The following is a 16,843-nucleotide window of genomic DNA, read 5'->3' on the forward strand; positions in this document are numbered from 1 at the left end:
AGAAGTAAGACCAGGCTGTACATTACACACCTCTTTGGGAAGAACAAAATAATAAACATGGTCATAAGAAAGAAGGATACTACAAGAACTACTGTAAAGGGTTAGTGAAGGTTGAATCTCAACACACACACACACACACCACACACACACACACACACACACACACACACACACACACACACACACGGGGGAGTAATCTTTTACAATACGCTGTTCGGAACCAGTCAATCACAGTTCTTCAACTGGAGGGCATCTAGTTTGGGGAGTAGCCGTTTCCAGGTAAACACACAGAGTGGGGGTGGGGTGTCACGGAAGGCACAGGTTGCGTTGTGTACAGACACCATGCGAGTGACAAAGTGGGTAGATTTATTTTACCACCCCATTTCAACCGGGCTCTGCCCAATATTTATGAAGAAATTATGCACTTAACTTAAAAGAGACTTCCACACAACCAAATGGTGATTTGAATCTCAAAGAAACAGGTAAATATGATATAATCCCAATTTTATAATGTCATTTCTTAGTAAATACTATGTAAATAGAGGAATGTAAAATAAAGCGTGCATAGAGGTTTATTGAACCAAGCAGGGTTCCGTAAAGCTGGTGTACCTGGATCTCAGTGTTAGAGTCTTTAGTAGGAAAGACAATACGCCTTCCACTCCACTGATGTAGAAAACCCCAAGTGAAAAAAGGAGGGAAATAATGGTAATGTACATTGAGATGTAAACAAAAGCTGTATATGGCTGATATGCAAGTATATAGCTGTCAAAATGTCTATGCTACTTAGGAAGAAAATACAGTCATACCTCAAATAACATTGGCCTTATAAAGCAGACTATGTAATAAACCTGTTACTTTTGTGTTAAACGTTTCTGCACAGGGGTAAGTACACTAACTACTTGTTCTTGCATACCTAGTACAAACTAATTACATAGTTACCTTGGAATAAGGCCAATGTGATGTAAAGTCTGGATGAAAATTCTGCTCTACTCTTGTTATCCTCCACCAACCATAACAGTTACAATGAAACCTGTCATGCCATGATATAATATAACAGCAAAAGAATGTCCATGAATGCTACTCCTACACTATATACACAAAACTATGTGGATACCACTTCAAATTAGTGGATTCAGCTATTTCAGCCACACCCGTTGCTGACAGGTTTATTCAATTTGAGCACACAGCCATGCAATCTCCATAGACAAACAGTGTCAGTAAATTGGCTTTACTGAAGAGCTCAGTGGCTTTCAACCTGGAACCGTCAAAAGATGCCACCTTTCCAACAAGTCAGTTTGTCAAATTTCGACACTGCTAGAACTGCCTCGGTCAATTGTAAGTGCTGTTATTGTGAAGTGGAAACGTCAAGAAGCAACAACGGCTTAGCTGCGAAATGGTAAGCCACACAAGCTCACAGAACGGTACCGCCGAGTGCTGAAGTGCGTAGCAAGTAAAAAAAAATTGTCTATCCTCGGTTGCAACCCTCACTACCGAGCTCCAAACTGCCTCTGGAAGCAACGTCAGCACAAGAACGGTTCATCTGGAGCTTCATAAAATGGGCCGAGCAGACGCACACAAGGCTAAGATCACCATGCGCAATGTCAAGCGTCGGCTGGAGTGGTGTAAAGCTCGCCGAAATGCGTTCTCTGGAGTGATGACTCGCGTTTCACCATCTGGCAGTCCAACGGACGTAGAATTTATTTCCTTCTTAATGTGTTTGAGACAATCAGTTGTGTTGTGACAAGATAGGGGTACTATACAGAAGATGGCCCTATTTGGTAAAAGATCAAGTCCATATTATGGCAAGAGCAGCTCAAAAAAAGCAAAAAGAAATGACAGTCCATCATTACTTTAAGACATGAAGGTCTGTCAATACGGAACATTTCAAGAACTTTGAAAGTTTCTTCAAGTGCAGTTGCAAAAACCATCAAGCGCAATGATGAAACTGGCTCTCATGAGGACTGCCACAGGAAAGGAAGCACCTCTGCTGCAGAGGATAAGTTCATTAGAGTTAATTCCACAAATTAACTTTTAACAAGGCGCACCTGTTAATTGAAGTGCATTCCAGGTAAGTACCTCATGAATCTGGTTAAGAGAATGCCAACAGTGTGCAAAGCTGTCATCAAGGCAAAGTGTGGCTACTTTGAAGAATCTCAAATGTAGAATATATTTTGATTTGTTCAACACTTTGTTGGTTACTACATGATTCCATGTGTTATTTCATAGTTTTGATGTCTTCACTATCATTCTATAATGTAGAAAATAGCCAAAATAAAGAAAAACCCTGAAATGAGTAGGTGTGTCCAAACTTTTGACTGGTACTGTATATATAGGGGATTTGAAAAGAGGCAGACAATTACATTGATGGAAGCTGGGACAACGCACCTGCCCCAATGCATAGTGTTAAAAGTTTGGTGGGGGAGGAATAATCGTCTGGGGCTGTTTTTCCATGGTTCGGGCTAGGCTCCGTAGTTCCAGTGAAGGGAAACGTTAACTCTACAACATACAATGACATTCTAGGCGATTATGTGCTTCCAACTTTGTGGCAAGTTTGGGGAAGGCCCTTTCCTGTTTCAGCATGACAACGCCCCCATGCACAAAGCGAGGACCATAAAGAAATGGTTTGTCAAGACCGGTGTGGAAGAACTTGACTGGCCTGCACAGAGCCCTGACCTCAATCCCATCGAACACCTTTGGGATGAATTGCGACACCGACTGCGAGTCAGGCCTAATCACCCAACATCAGTTCCCAACCTCACTAATGCTCTGTGGCTGAATGGAAGCAAGTCCCCTGCAGCAATGTTCCAACATCTAGTGGAAAGCCTTCCCAGAAGAGTGGAGGCTGTTATAGCAGCAAAGGGAGGACCAACTCCATATTAATGTCCATGATTTTGGAATGAGATGATCGACGAGCAGGTGTCCACCTACTTTCGGTCATGTAGTGTAGATGCAGCAATCCAAACTTGTTTTGTTTTAGCTATGTGCAGTCCCTTCCATCTAAAATGTTGTTTTTATTTTGGGGGCACTATGCCCACTACGGGGGCTGTTTTGTGAACAGAAAAGGTCACACAAGCCGATGGACACTTGACACTAGCTAAATGAGAGACCGTACTCGAGGACTCTGCTTCAACTCCTACTTATTAATAAGATAGGACATGTGTCAAGAGGATTCTGTCAGAGCATCAGGTCATCAGTGGTTACTTTTAATATGGCTGTCCCCTTTGAACAGAACCTGTCTAAAATGGGTAGGTTAATATGGCAGTATGACTTGCAACCTTTTCAACGGGACCAAAGCAGACAGTTTGTCAGCACGTCATCTTTCTTTCCAGTTCAGTTAACTTAACCAAGAAAGACCCTCAACCTGGCCAAAGGTTAGCAGGAAAGTACTAGTAAAGTTGACAAGCGTACCTACTTGTGGCTTCTTTATTAAAATAGGACGACAGGCTTTATTTCAACGGTTTACTGAGAGTTGAGGCTGAAAACGTGTCAGTGGGAGGGAGAAAAAGGATGTGTGGCACTGGCAACTATTATGATGCTGTAGAACATATTGACAGCGCTCCAGGAGCAAGTTTTATGTCCAAGTAAGAATACAACTCAACAAAACACTGCTTATTTACTCACCTGTAGTCTTTTGGCCTGCCCGGATCCTCCATTGGAGAGCCATCCTCGGCTTTCTTCCAGCCAATCAGATACTCTTTGCCTGGTGATTGGCGGGCGTGGACGGCAGCATTAAGCCCCACCCCTGTCACCGTGCTGCCGGAGGAGAGTATGTAGACTTTGGAAGAGTCAACCGAGGTGGAGGTCTTAGGACCACGTTCCGAGGGGCTGCCAGAGTGCCGTGAGCCACTAGGAAAACAGAGAAAGAAACATGTGATCACAGTTGGCCAATTACGTCAAATATGAGTGGCTACCAAAAATCCACGGTTTGGGGTCAGTCCATTTTATATCAGTCAAGTCATGGGATAATCAGGAGGGATTATTCCCCTCCTGAATTGAACTGACCCAAACCCTGCTACCCATATCAGTGGTTCTCCTCACGATGGGCACTGTGTGGTTCTCGGAGCAGGTTTTGATCCCAACTCCTATGACTCCACTAGCCTACTACAGCAGAATTAATGCCAACCCTGCCTATGCGGACAACATAGTGATGATACGAATTGGAGCATGATGACACTGCACTGGTGCCGCTGGCAGCGAAGGGCAAATGTGTCACACCTCATTAAATGCTGCATTGTGCCCACTGCGGGGGAGGCAGGATCATGCCATGGCCACAGTGAGCCTGCCACAACATGGCAGACCGGTCATCACCTTTTAGCATAATCTTGTTCCCAGACACTTTCGCCCCAGATGCATGTCTGGTGGACCAACACATCCAACTCGGCCTTCATTAGCCAATACAGAGAGCCTGGAGAAACTCCCAGCGCACAGGCATTTGTTTAAATCGGCTTAATCTACCAACCAATCATCTCCCAGAACACTTTCCCCCTAACCCTCCCCTGTACACTAGCACACCATAAGCACAGAGCCACGCCTCGCAGTCGTGTAAATGACAAATACTTTACTCAGTAGAGTACTTCCATAGAATTCTATGGCCACTCCGACTAAGGCCAACTTAGAGTGGTTGATATCCCAGGCTTATATAGGCTGTGCGCAATAGCTGGAGGACGAGGTTACTTTTAGTCTGGTCTGGCAGGAAACTGCAGTTCGGCTCATGCAGTCTGACCTAAAATGGAGAACGTTATGTCACCGCTCTGAAATGTCACCGACTGAAACAGCATGAAAATTAAGACTATATCTAGTCCTATCTGACCCCAAAATTGAGGTACTGGTGTCACCCCTCAGCCTGGCCCAGCAGGAAACTGCAGATTTGGGCTCATCCTGTCTGACCCCAAAATGGAGGGCAGGAAACTGTAAACTCTGTTATATTCGATCTAACCCAAAAACGAAGGACATTAATTGTTGGAAAGGTAACCTTGAATCCAGGCTACTGTGCACAAGCTTGGAGAGGAAGTGAAAAAATAATGGGTTGGGAATCTGGTGGGGAGATTCTGTGATGATGACAACATGGTGGTTTTTGCTTAGTTGCTGGCTAAGTAGGTTAGCTGGCTACTTTAGCTGCGTCATTATCGATGCTGATGTGAATAAACATTTTTATTGTGCAGGCACAGCCTTGCAACAATTACCTATTTAGCCTTACAGTAGTGGACTAGCCATCTGGAGCACCAAAATGGCTAACACTACAGGGAATCATGTCAGCTCTATTTATTACATTACTATCTGCAACATTCCAAACATTTCCTTTCACGAACACAGCCCAGACAGTATACGAATGAACCAGAGAGTCGTAGCGAGAGTGAACCAAGTAGCATGGAGAAAAACTAGAGGGAGCAGAGGCTCCCGTTCACGAGAAGTTGAGCTAGCTATAAAGAGAAGTCCGCTTAGTAAAACTCCAAAATCAACATGGAAAAGTAACACCATCACCACAAAAAAGAAAAAAACGCTAAGGTGGGGCCGGAAAGTTAAGAGACAAAAAAAGTCTCTTGAGTCAGATGCAGCCAAATGTAGGAAATTAACCGACTTATTCAGTAGTGCTGCTACTAGTGCTAGTGCTAACGTCAACGTGCATGTAGCCCATGCCAAGGGGGATGCCACAGCCCCGGGACAAAGAGTTCTAGCAGAAGTAGAGGACAGCATAGCCGACGATTGTGAGCATAGCACATGAAAAAGTCAGTGCAGCCGAAGCGGTAGGCAAAGGGGATCCAGGGCAGGGAGGGAGACGTGGATAACACAACATCAATATTGGGCAAACTAAGTAGGCTAACTAACTATACCAGTAACATGATGCCAGTCAGACAGTTTGTTGATGAATGTGCATGCCAGCCATAGTCATTTCAATCCATATTCCTCAACTTTAGTTGAATAGGAACTACAACATATGATATTTCATATTTTAATCATATTTTTACTATGTACTTGTGTTTGTTTGAAGCCCTACTATTGTCATTAGTCAAATCCCATTTTATTGGTCGCATACACATATTTAGCAATGTTATTGCGGGTGTAGTGAAATGCTTGTAAAGTCAGTCTTTGACACAGCACAGCCGCCTTTTATTTATTAATTTTATGAAGATTCATTCAGACTATAAAGCTATTGTTTCCACTACGTTGCTGTACTTATAATCTAGCTAAAACGATGAATACAACTGAATTTGTGTGCTAAGCTAGAGTAAGGTGAGCTGCTGAGAAAACTGCTCGTCCGGTAAGTTAGCCAAGGACATATTTTTCCTACTTACCATTCACTTTACACCCAAACTTCAGGTGTCTTTTTCCTGGTTCACTGTGCTGTCTGCAGTAGTGTTGTCTACTACTTTGACATAGTGAAGCCAGCCAGTGCTCTGTCTCACTGAGTATTCTACCTATTATACCTTCTCTGTTTTACGCTCGGCTTCAGATGATGGGATGTTGTTCAACCATGACAATTCAGGATGTGTTCTGTAGAACTCTTATAACAGTGTACAGTATGTGAGTTCTGTAGCACTATAGTACTGCATTAGCGTACAGTAGCTGTGATGCAGGTGGTGGTATTAGGGCCTGGTGTGTGTACACGTGTGTACGTCGGCAGTGGAATATCCGCGGGCTGGTTGTGGTGGGCCAGTCTAGGTCAAAGTCCAGGGCTGTTTTTTTTGTCCCTGTCCGTCCCTGCTTACTCATCATGCCAATGTGTAATGTGTGTACATGCCTAGAGCAAAAATAACTCGCATCCAATAATGACAGACATTGAAAACAGGGGCAGTTTGACCTCACATTATGAAGTGTCATTGGGAGTGGTTGAACTGGAATGAAAAAGGTACCAGAACTGATTTCCATTTTACAGTACACCAGGGTTCATTTTAGAGTGAATATTCTACAATATAATCCGATAATCAAGCAGAACAACATTTCAGATGCTGGTACTCTGTATCGGTGAGCCGTGGCCACAATTCAGGCACTGGTCAGACAAGAGGGATCCAGTCAGCCTCTTGGTGTAGGGTGAAGTTACCCCTAGATGCTGATCATAGGTCAGTTTTGCGGTTTCCCCACTAATGGACTAGGGGAGGGGAAGCTGATCCTAGATCTGTACTTAGGGGAACTTTATCTTACCTGGACATGGAGGAAATCTCGCTCAGGTCGCCCAGGCTCCCGTCCGTTACGTGCCCAGCCGAAGTGGCCTGGGTGCTGTAGCCTTGTGACGTCAACCCTTCTTCCGGTGTCCCCGCTCCGTGGTAGCCCCCCGTTCCGGAGTACTCCACTACCCACTGCTCCCCTCGGGCATCCTGGGGGACTGGTCGGCCGGCCGAGACCCCCGGTACGCCACCTCCGCTGCAGCCAGGTAGAGGGGGAGGCGGCGGGGGCATGCAAGTCGCCGTGTCGATGCCGCTGTCGGTGGACGCACCCTTGATGTAGATGAGGCCCAGGGCATCGGGGTCCATGGGGTCGCCCGAGCCGAAGCGCTTGTCGTCGCTGCTGCCACTGGAGGCATTGCTGGAGAGAGTGTTGCTGCTGGAGTGACTGGAGCCAGACTGGGAGATCAAACACAGCAATAGTTAGTGGTTAGCGCCATTCATTTGTGTCTGAAAATTAACGGTCAAATCCTTGCTTCCTCCGTCCTTGTTTCCTCAGTTCCTCTCAAAGCACATTGGAGTAAAGGATCCAAGACCCCTCCCTCCGACCTCCAATGAGCTTTGAGAGGAATTGAGGAAACAAGGATTTCGACAACTAGTATACATTAAAAAACGATGATACATAAGCTATGTATTCTTACGCCACAATTCATTCAAATCTCAGATAAAAGCGGAAAAACACATTGTGGATTTATTCACCGGTTCAGAATATATTAACCGCTTAAAACTTGAGAATTATGGAATTGGGACCCTGGAAATGTTTGGCAGCCTTTACAGTGCATATGAAACTTTAATGCGCTCTGCATAGGGAGACAAATACATTCTACCCCTCTTTCTGTTCTTCAGCAAAAGCAGCAGCATCCCTTCAAGCTTCGAACTATGCAATATTTTTCCAGGGCCAATTGTTGGGATGCTTCCTCATTCATAGTAATATTAATGAAAAAAAGAATGCATATGAATCGATATTCACCATGCGTCACCATTACTTTCAATACACATTTTAATTTATTTCAGATTAGGTGTGTGTGTGGGGGGTAGTACAGGAGAATAAATCCGAAGCGACAGTTTGCTGTTAGCAAAAACGTCACCACCGACAAGGGTAAGCTGACCTTTTCTAGCCTGATCCGTCAAGGACGAGAGGAGGCGGGCCTCGTTCCCTGCAGGCATAGCGCTACACACCATTGTACTGTGTAGGCTTGGGGCTGTATGGGTAACCGAGCCGTTCTCTACAGCTAGGTGCGACCCTAAAGATCAGATGACAATACGTACCGTATCATGGCCTATCATGGCCCATCTGTCAAGGGTGTCGTGTTGCGGTCCAAACCGACCATGCATGTTGCTAGTTGGGGGATAAGGTGCTCTGGGGGCGCATAGGTAGGTCTACCAAAGCCTTTGTCGATTAACAAGACAAAGACCTATGGGATATGTTCACCAAATGGCCATGATGTTTTGTCATTGGTTTCATATGAAACCAAAGAAACATATGATTTATTTATTTAAAGGGTCTTACAACTAACTGATTTTGTCCTGAAACAGTGTTACAAGACATACTTCCTTCCCATTGACGCTCAAATGTAGGCTATTGCACGAGATGACAGACGCAACAAACTAACCCAAATCCAACATGACAAGAAAAAAGCATTACATTGTAAAATCAAAGTCAACCTGGAAACCCTCATTAAACTTTGAAATCACTAACTCTTTCCAAGTATGAGTACTCACATGTTGGTATTTATTGGGGGAGTCCTTTGCTCCTTGTCTCGGCTGGCTTCTCTCCCTCATGTTCAGAATCTTCGTGGAGGGATGGTGCCACTTGGCCTCTGCAAAAGAGGAAGACAATTTGTGATTGTTTTCTTTTAGGTATAATTTTCTCATTAAGATACTTGTGGTACAATTTCTACGACACTGTCCATCAGAATTGATGTCAGGTCAACTCTTCATATATTCAGGACTTGAACTGGGTAATATTCACTAGGAACCAAATGGAAGCAAACAGATTAAAGTGGGGAGGGACTACCTGAATGTGTCCAATAAGAAACGCTTGTTTCCATTTCCCATTACAAAATCTTTTGCTATAGTGTGAACGAATGAATATGACTCTAGCTGCCATTACTGCCATTTTTTCAATGCAGTTCCTGAAATGCCAAAAAATGAATTGGAATGGCAGTTATTTAGTTATTCTATTTTAAGGTATAGGCTATGAAAGCACATTTGTCATTTGTTGATATCACAACATGACACGTTTGGTAAAACTTAATGTGAATGACAATCTTGAATCTGTAAGAATGACAGTTAATATTCCTTTCTGTTTTGTCTGTCTCCAGCTGACCTTTTTGCTGCATTTCTACTGACTGGCGAGTCTCTTTCATAGCACAGTTGATGATGATGATGATGATATTGGTGATTACATGATGATGCTTATGGATGGTGACGATGATGATGATGCTGGTGATGAAGAAGAGTAACCCATACCTGCAGATCTGGTCCTCTCCAGCTTGGGCTCCCCTTCTCTCCGGCCCTCTCCCTCCTTGTCGCTCGGCTGGTCCAGGTGCAGTGCAGGGGACTGGCATCTACAGGTGCACGAAAGAAGGATAGGACATAAAGCTAGAGGTATCAGCAAACTGGTTTAAATCTTCAAAAGAGGGAGGCAAGATATGACGTCTTTGTTAAACATTCTAACCACGAAGAGGGTCAGTGACGCGCAGGTCAGCCATTTGTTTTGTTGTTGCCCGAACAGACTCATTTTTTTTCAACTGACCCGAAACTTTATGATCCATTGTAGAGCTGCCAGATCCTACCACAGGGGTTGGCAACCCTGCTCCTGGAGTGAGTTAGGCACTTCATGTTTTTGATTTAACCAACCTGGAAGACCAGGTGTTTTGAATTTAGGCAATAATTTAACTGACCAATTACCTCAGTTGGTAAGGTGTGGTACCTAGTTAGAGCAAAATCCTGCAATATCTGCAGCACTCCAAGAACAGGGTTGCCTACCCATGCCTTACCTAATCACAACTGTATCAACTTTCAATGCAATAATTATGTCAAATGAGAATTGTCCTTATCTCATTCCTCAAAGAGAAAAGAGAACGCTAACCAGCATATCATGGCTCACAAACATTACAATTGAGAAAATGGGTTTAAATTAATCTTCTCCCACAGCATCCTCAATGCTTTGCCATTGATTTGCATTGGAACCTTTAAAGTGCATTGCAATCCTTATCCACCCCACTTCCTGCTTTTCGCACCACTGGCCATTGTTTCACTGTTCCTCACCACTTGGCTAGTCACACTGAGCTATTTCAAACCTTTCCCTTGGTGTGTAACAGTATCCGTTAAACTGTAGGCTGCCCAGACACATTTCCACAATGTGTCTGGGTGCTGTGGGGATATTGAAGGAATGCCTTGCAACCTGAGAGCCAGGGTCCGGCTGGTGCCTCTGGCCTGGCGACTATAGACTTGTCTGGACTGCAGAAGGTCAAGGAATGGGGGTCCTGGAAGAACCAGGATGAGGGGGGTGGTAATGGCATTGTTCTGTCCTAGATAGAGGAGACGGCCTATCATATGACACATGACTGGTCCTACTACATATACTGAATATATGGTCACTGTATTGAATATATACACTATGCTGAATATACGTAAAGCACTTTGTGACAATGGCGGAGGTAAAAAGTGGTTTAAAATAAATGTGATTGAATTTGATTGATTCATACACACTATTGGTCACTGTGAATGCTGAACAGTTCTGAAAATCGCTTTGGATAAAAATGCAAAATGACCATAGTATTATTTTTATGGTCCTCTTTCTGTATAGATTATGTGCCATCTATGCACAGGAGGGGATAGTCTGGTTTAAGAGGGTTGATAGGAGTGTAAATATGTATTGAACTTTCGATGTAAATATGTAGACTGTTGCACTTTTCATATGAATTTTAATTGTGAATTATTCTGCGTTTCTATGTAGTATGTACTTTGTCTTTTTAAGCACATTACCAAATGAATTTCCCCCTGTTAGGATAATAAAGTTGATCTAATCTAGGAGCAAAGAAAAGCACCTTATTAGATGACAGCCATCTCTCCCATTCATTTGTGCTTGGGGTCAGTAGATTCCTCCAACAGATGCCATCAAATATGGACTTGATTATTTTGAGGAACGTAAACATCTAACAAACTTTGATTTTGGACTGAACTATCCCTTTAAACTGATAGGTGGGCGGGGTTTCTACTTTTGGTACTATTCCATTGGCACCATTGCCCCAGACAAGCTCAATCAAGCGCAGATACAGTATTTGAATATTATTGTATTCAAACCCAGTCTGCTGTGTATGTAACTCTCCATCGAGTGGTGAGGCATGAGGTTGAGAGTGTCTTAAAATATACACCATAGCTGTCATAAAATGTGCACCGCAGCGCTGTGCCCTAATGCACTTACCCGTTAATGTATCCAGCCTTCTGGGACCAGGTGCCACAGGGTCCGGGGTCACTGGACGTGGACTGGTTGCTGGGGGAGCTGCAGTACAGCTGTCCAGGTTCCCGACTACTACAGGAGGCCGTAGGGGATATCTCATATTCCTGCAGTACCCTGAAAACCACAAAAGAACGTTTAGGGGATGTTTAACCAAATGGGCCTCGACCGCCAAAGGTTCCCAGCTGTAGGCTACAGCTTCAATGGCCCTGTTGAATGGAAAGGGTTAGTTGTTAGTTGGATTCTCAAAAGGTCCACACACTCCAGGTCTAAGGAAACACTTTGACTGTACCTAGCAGACAAAACTAAAATTTCCCACAGGGTGGGTCACTTTGGAGAAACACATCTGCTAAACGACCACGTTATCACTCATGTTATTCTCAAAGAGCCTTCATGACAATGTCAGGCGTGTCAATACAACTCATCACCTAGTCTGGACATATGATACATGTGCTCCTGATGTTTGTTTGTTTTGTGTATCATCATGTGCATTGTGCCAAATGTCAACTTACACAGTGTAGATAGAATGTTTTATTTTTTATTATTCGATACTGACAATACAAATAGTAGGTCAACCATTAGACAGTGACGATAAATAGTAACTGGACTACTAGAATCCCATCCAATTATGGAGAGTGTTTGGGGAAATACTAGGGGAACATAGCGTAAGTACGCAGCTAGGCAAGGTGTTATTCTTAGCCTGAACAGACTGTTCCAAGCCTCCATGAGAGTGGGAGATGCTCGATCCTCCGACTCGTGAAACTTGACTCCCCCGCCGGCCCGGGAGGAACGCTGAGTCCTCGAAAAAAACACAGAATCCCGGATCATATGGAAAAGCTGAGATGGGATCGTAAATGTGCAATGGGTAAGTGCGCATAATAGAGGGTATATATTGTAGGGCTGGGAGTAAGGGATGAGGTGGTGTGAAAGGGAGGATAATCTTGCATATTCAGCAGCTTTGGAGCAGGCCTGCTTCGCAAGGCGTTGGCAGCTGCAAATTGAGTCCCACTCCCTCTTAATTAGCTGGCGAAGCTCCAACTAGGAGTGGAAGCCACAAAGTGTTTGAATTCAAACAACCCCCACACAAACATATGCAGTGTCTCCATGTCTTGTTTCCCTTAGGAAAACATGTCACCTTAATGGTTCCATTGTACTACCTCAGAGTCTATCACGTCTGTTTTTTCTGTAGAACCCAGACAAAAGTGTCACATATGACAAATATGGTATGGTAAAAGGGTGGGGGAAATGTAATGTTACATGAATCATAACCCAGAAACCGGTTTTTATATTTCCTGCTGGTAATGGTGTGGTGACTCCCGGTACGCTCCACAGTGTTAATAAGAACCAATGTGTTACTATATCAACTGGTCTGGTCCGAAAAGTAGACTGAGAAGGCTAGTGTCTTGGAAATACGTGGTCATTTTCATTTTGTTACTCAATATGGTTTGATTTTCAAGACATTTCAGTGACAATGAAAATTCTAAACTTTGTTCTAAAAGCTATCCCCACCTAAGTGTAGCTCACAAGCGCTAACTAAAACCCAAATAATAAAATAAGGACAATGACCAGTGGGTCAGGACTTTAGGTTCACTAAAGCCTTAGTTGGAGTCTACCATAGCACTCTGCGCTTTATTACGGCCGACAATTTTAGTACTCATCACTTAGTACTCATTCTCTACCAGAAAGTTGGAAGGCCCTCTGATGTCATTTATAAAGCCCTTTTACATAAAGTCCCACTGTATCTAACATCATTACTAAACTTTAGACACCTGGTCTCAGGGATGGCGAACTCTGGAAATTCCTTTGGTCTCTACAGAGTTAGGTAACTCCGCTTTTAGTTTTCTTGCACCTTACTTTGTGGAACAATCTTTAAATTGTTTTTAGATGTGATGTTCTGGTGCTTCTAGGGTAATTCAGAAAGCTGATTGAGGACCTTATTACTGATGAAAGTGTTTTTTTTTAATTTTTTATGACCGTGTTTTTCTTTCTGCTTACATTTATATTTTAATGTGGGTATATTCTGTAATTTATGTAATTCAGGGTGTCATCTGTAAAAGAGATCTTGGTTTCAGTATGAATCCCTGATAAAATAAAGGCGAAATAAATTCACCATTTGGTGCCAAAGCAGGGTTGACATCTTAACTCATGACATCTTAAGTTTAATGAGGGAAATATCAGACACCAGAAGAGTTTGTAGCGAAGCAAACCACCTATTTTGCTTTAAAAGTATACAAATACCCAACAATGAACACTAACCTCTTCTGTGTGAAGTACAGTCCATATGAAATGCCCATGTCTCCAAGAGAGAGACATGTCTGTTAAGGACAGTTTATATTGTTGCAAACAGGTCTATAATATACACTGACTGTACAAAACATTAAGAACACCTTCCTAATATTGAGTTGACCCCCCCTTTCCGTCAGAGCAGCTTCAATTCGTCGGGGCATGGACTCTACAAGGTGTTGAAAGCGTTCCACAGGGATGCTCGCCCATGTTGACTCCAATGCTTCCCACAGTTGTGTCAATAAGAGAACATAGCTTTCACCTGGATTCACCTGGTCAGTCCATGTCATGGAAAGAGCAGGTGTTCACAATATTTTGTACACTCAGTGTAGACTTGTAAAGTCTTTCATACAGACATTTACAAGGACACTCCAATCTGAAAATAGAGTTTTCACTCCTGAGAGGACAATCTATGTCAGAGTCATTCCTGAGAAACCATTGACTAGAAGGGAATCACTTCATCTCAATTTTCCGCCACAATAAGGAAAAATGACAGCCAATAGGCTGTGCTTTTCTTTTTACAAAAGGTCAAACTCATCCCACAAAAATGCACTACTCCCACATATACACACACATACCAGTATGCTTGCATGCACACACACAGTTGTCACACAGTTGTAAAAGGACATGCACACACTGATTAGATGAAACACCACACATACGCATGGCATGGACACACACGCGCGTTCAACCTGATGCACCCTTGCATAGCTGACATGTAATGCAACACTGCCCGAAAGACCAGTGCTGAGGTAGCCTTACTGTCGCTGTGTGTGTGTGTGTGTGTGTGCGTGCGCACGCGTCAGACGATTGAGAACAGACCACAGCAGAGGGGCAGTGCAGGGCTGCAAACAAGAGCCTCAACACTCAGGAGCTCAATAAAACATTCACATGTCTTGACGCCCTGCTAGCTAACCCCACAGCCCCCTGCCCTCAACCCCTCACCACCTTCCATGCTGTGTGCCAAGTTCAGTAACAGGGGCACAACATGGGAGGTCGATCCTCAATCCTCATAGACAGAGTGAAAAAGTAGGTGCTTATGGAGTGATATTAGTGCCAACAAAATTAAACATTTCATAATACAAATTCTGATCAATTCTGTTGCCACTAAAATCACTCCATAAAACATGACCAAACATATGGGCAAAAACTAGGAAAAACCTTAGTCTCTTCTGTTTGTTTTTCTGGTAGTATTATATCAAGTGCCAAAGAGTGCTTATCATCTACATTCAGCATTGATTCAGTTTTTTTTTGTTCTGGTACCCACTGTGTGTGCAAATACCATCTGAAGCAATGTCTGTGAGAAACACTGCTTTAAGTATAGTAGTTACAGTATGTTAGCTGGAATTAGAGCTGGGTCGAGTTCATTAGGGATCAACGGTAGAAAACAGACAAACAGGGATGGTTTACCTAGACTTGTCAAATAACAAAAGCTCATTCCTGTTTTCCATTGCAAATCGTTTTAAAACACTCAGTTGCTTTCCCTAATGAACATGCCCCTTCCGCCATCTTGTTTTTCTTCCTGTCAGAGCAGTCTCAGTTTCCCAGTCATGTATTTGCCACTTAATTTTATGCTAATCACATTACAAAAACCTTGACCTCATTATGCACGGCCTATGCTAATGTTGTGCAGTGTCAGTGATACTAAGGATAGAGGTGCCATTGTGTCCGTCGGGAAAATTATACAATTTCACTAACAAAAACAGGTCAGCAATGAGTCCTATTCAATTATTAGCACAGGTCCTTGGGAGGAGTCAGACATGATTGGTCAGCAAATCTGTATATGTATATGAAATCTGAGTGACTGTTTATGCCAAGCAAGGAAGCATGTTTGATGTAATATACACTACCATTCAAACGTTTGGGGTCACTTAGAAATGTCCTTGTTTTTGAAAGAAAAGCACATTTTTGGTCCATTAAAATAACATCATATTGATCAGAAATACAGTGTAAACATTGTTAATGTTGTAAATGACTATTGTAACTGGAAACAGCAGATTTTTTATGGAATATCTACATAGGCGTACAGAGGCCCATTATCAGCAACCATCACTCCTGTGTTCCAATGGCATGTTGTGTTAGCTAATCCAAGTTTATCATTGTAAAAGGCTAATTGATCATTAGAAAACCCTTTTGCAATTATGTTAGCACAGCTGAAAACGGTTGTTCTGATTAAAGAAGCAATAAAACTGGCCTTCTTTAGACTATTTGAGTATCTGGAACATCAGCATTTGTGGGTTCGATTACAGGCTCAAAATGGCCAGAAACAAAGAACTTTCTTCTGAAACTTGTCAGTCTATTTGTGTTCTGAGAAATGAAAGCTATTCCATGCGAGAAATTGCCAAGAAACTGAAGATCTCGTACAACTCTGTGTACTACTCCCTTTACAGAACAGCGCAAACTGGCTCTAACCAGAATAGAAAGAGGAGTGGGAGGCCCCGGTGCACAACTGAGCAAGAGGACAAGTACATTAGTGTGTCTAGTTTGAGAAACAGACGCCTCACAAGTCCTCAACTGGCAGCTTCATTAAATAGTACCCGCAAAACACCAGTCTCAACGTCAACAGTGAAGAGGTGACTCCGGGATGCTGGCCTTCTAGGCCGAGTTCCTCTGTCCAGTGTCTGTGTTCTTTTGCCCATATTAATCTTTTATTTTTATTGGCCAGTCTGAGATATGGCTTTTTCTTTGCAACTCTGCCTAGAAGGCCAAGAGTGATGGTTGCTGATAATGGGCCTCTGTACGCCTATGTAGATATTCCATTAAAAACCAGCCGTTTCCAGCTACAATAGTCATTTACAACATTGACAATGTCTACACTATTTTAAAAAATGGAAAAAACATTTTATTTTCATTCAAAAACAAGGACATTTCTAAGTGACCCCAAACTGTTGAACGGTAGTGTACCTCAAGTTTCTTTTGGTGACACACTGAGCAT

At 43.1% G+C, this 16,843-nt stretch overlaps 1 protein-coding gene across 3 annotated transcripts in view; it reads right to left on the minus strand.

Annotated features, from left to right (window-relative positions):
• LOC106564812 (signal-induced proliferation-associated 1-like protein 2) overlaps positions 1–16,843 on the minus strand; it is a 120,171-nt gene that overhangs the window by 14,342 nt on the left and 88,986 nt on the right. For 2 of the 3 annotated variants that reach the window (XM_014131236.3, XM_014131233.3), the window contains exons 11-16: positions 11,593–11,742; positions 9,633–9,730; positions 8,883–8,980; positions 7,141–7,559; positions 3,622–3,846; positions 610–663 (exon numbers count right to left, since the gene is read on the minus strand). In XM_014131236.3, coding sequence (XP_013986711.1) covers positions 610–663; positions 3,622–3,846; positions 7,141–7,559; positions 8,883–8,980; positions 9,633–9,730; positions 11,593–11,742 — 1,044 coding nt within the window. The remainder of the gene's footprint in view (positions 1–609; positions 664–3,621; positions 3,847–7,140; positions 7,560–8,882; positions 8,981–9,632; positions 9,731–11,592; positions 11,743–16,843) is intronic. The other variant, XM_014131235.3, reaches the window with a different exon arrangement.

Source organism: Salmo salar, chromosome 12 (genome assembly GCF_965601325.2).
Source record: "Salmo salar chromosome 12, fSalSal1, whole genome shotgun sequence".
Lineage (NCBI taxonomy): Eukaryota > Metazoa > Chordata > Actinopteri > Salmoniformes > Salmonidae > Salmo > Salmo salar.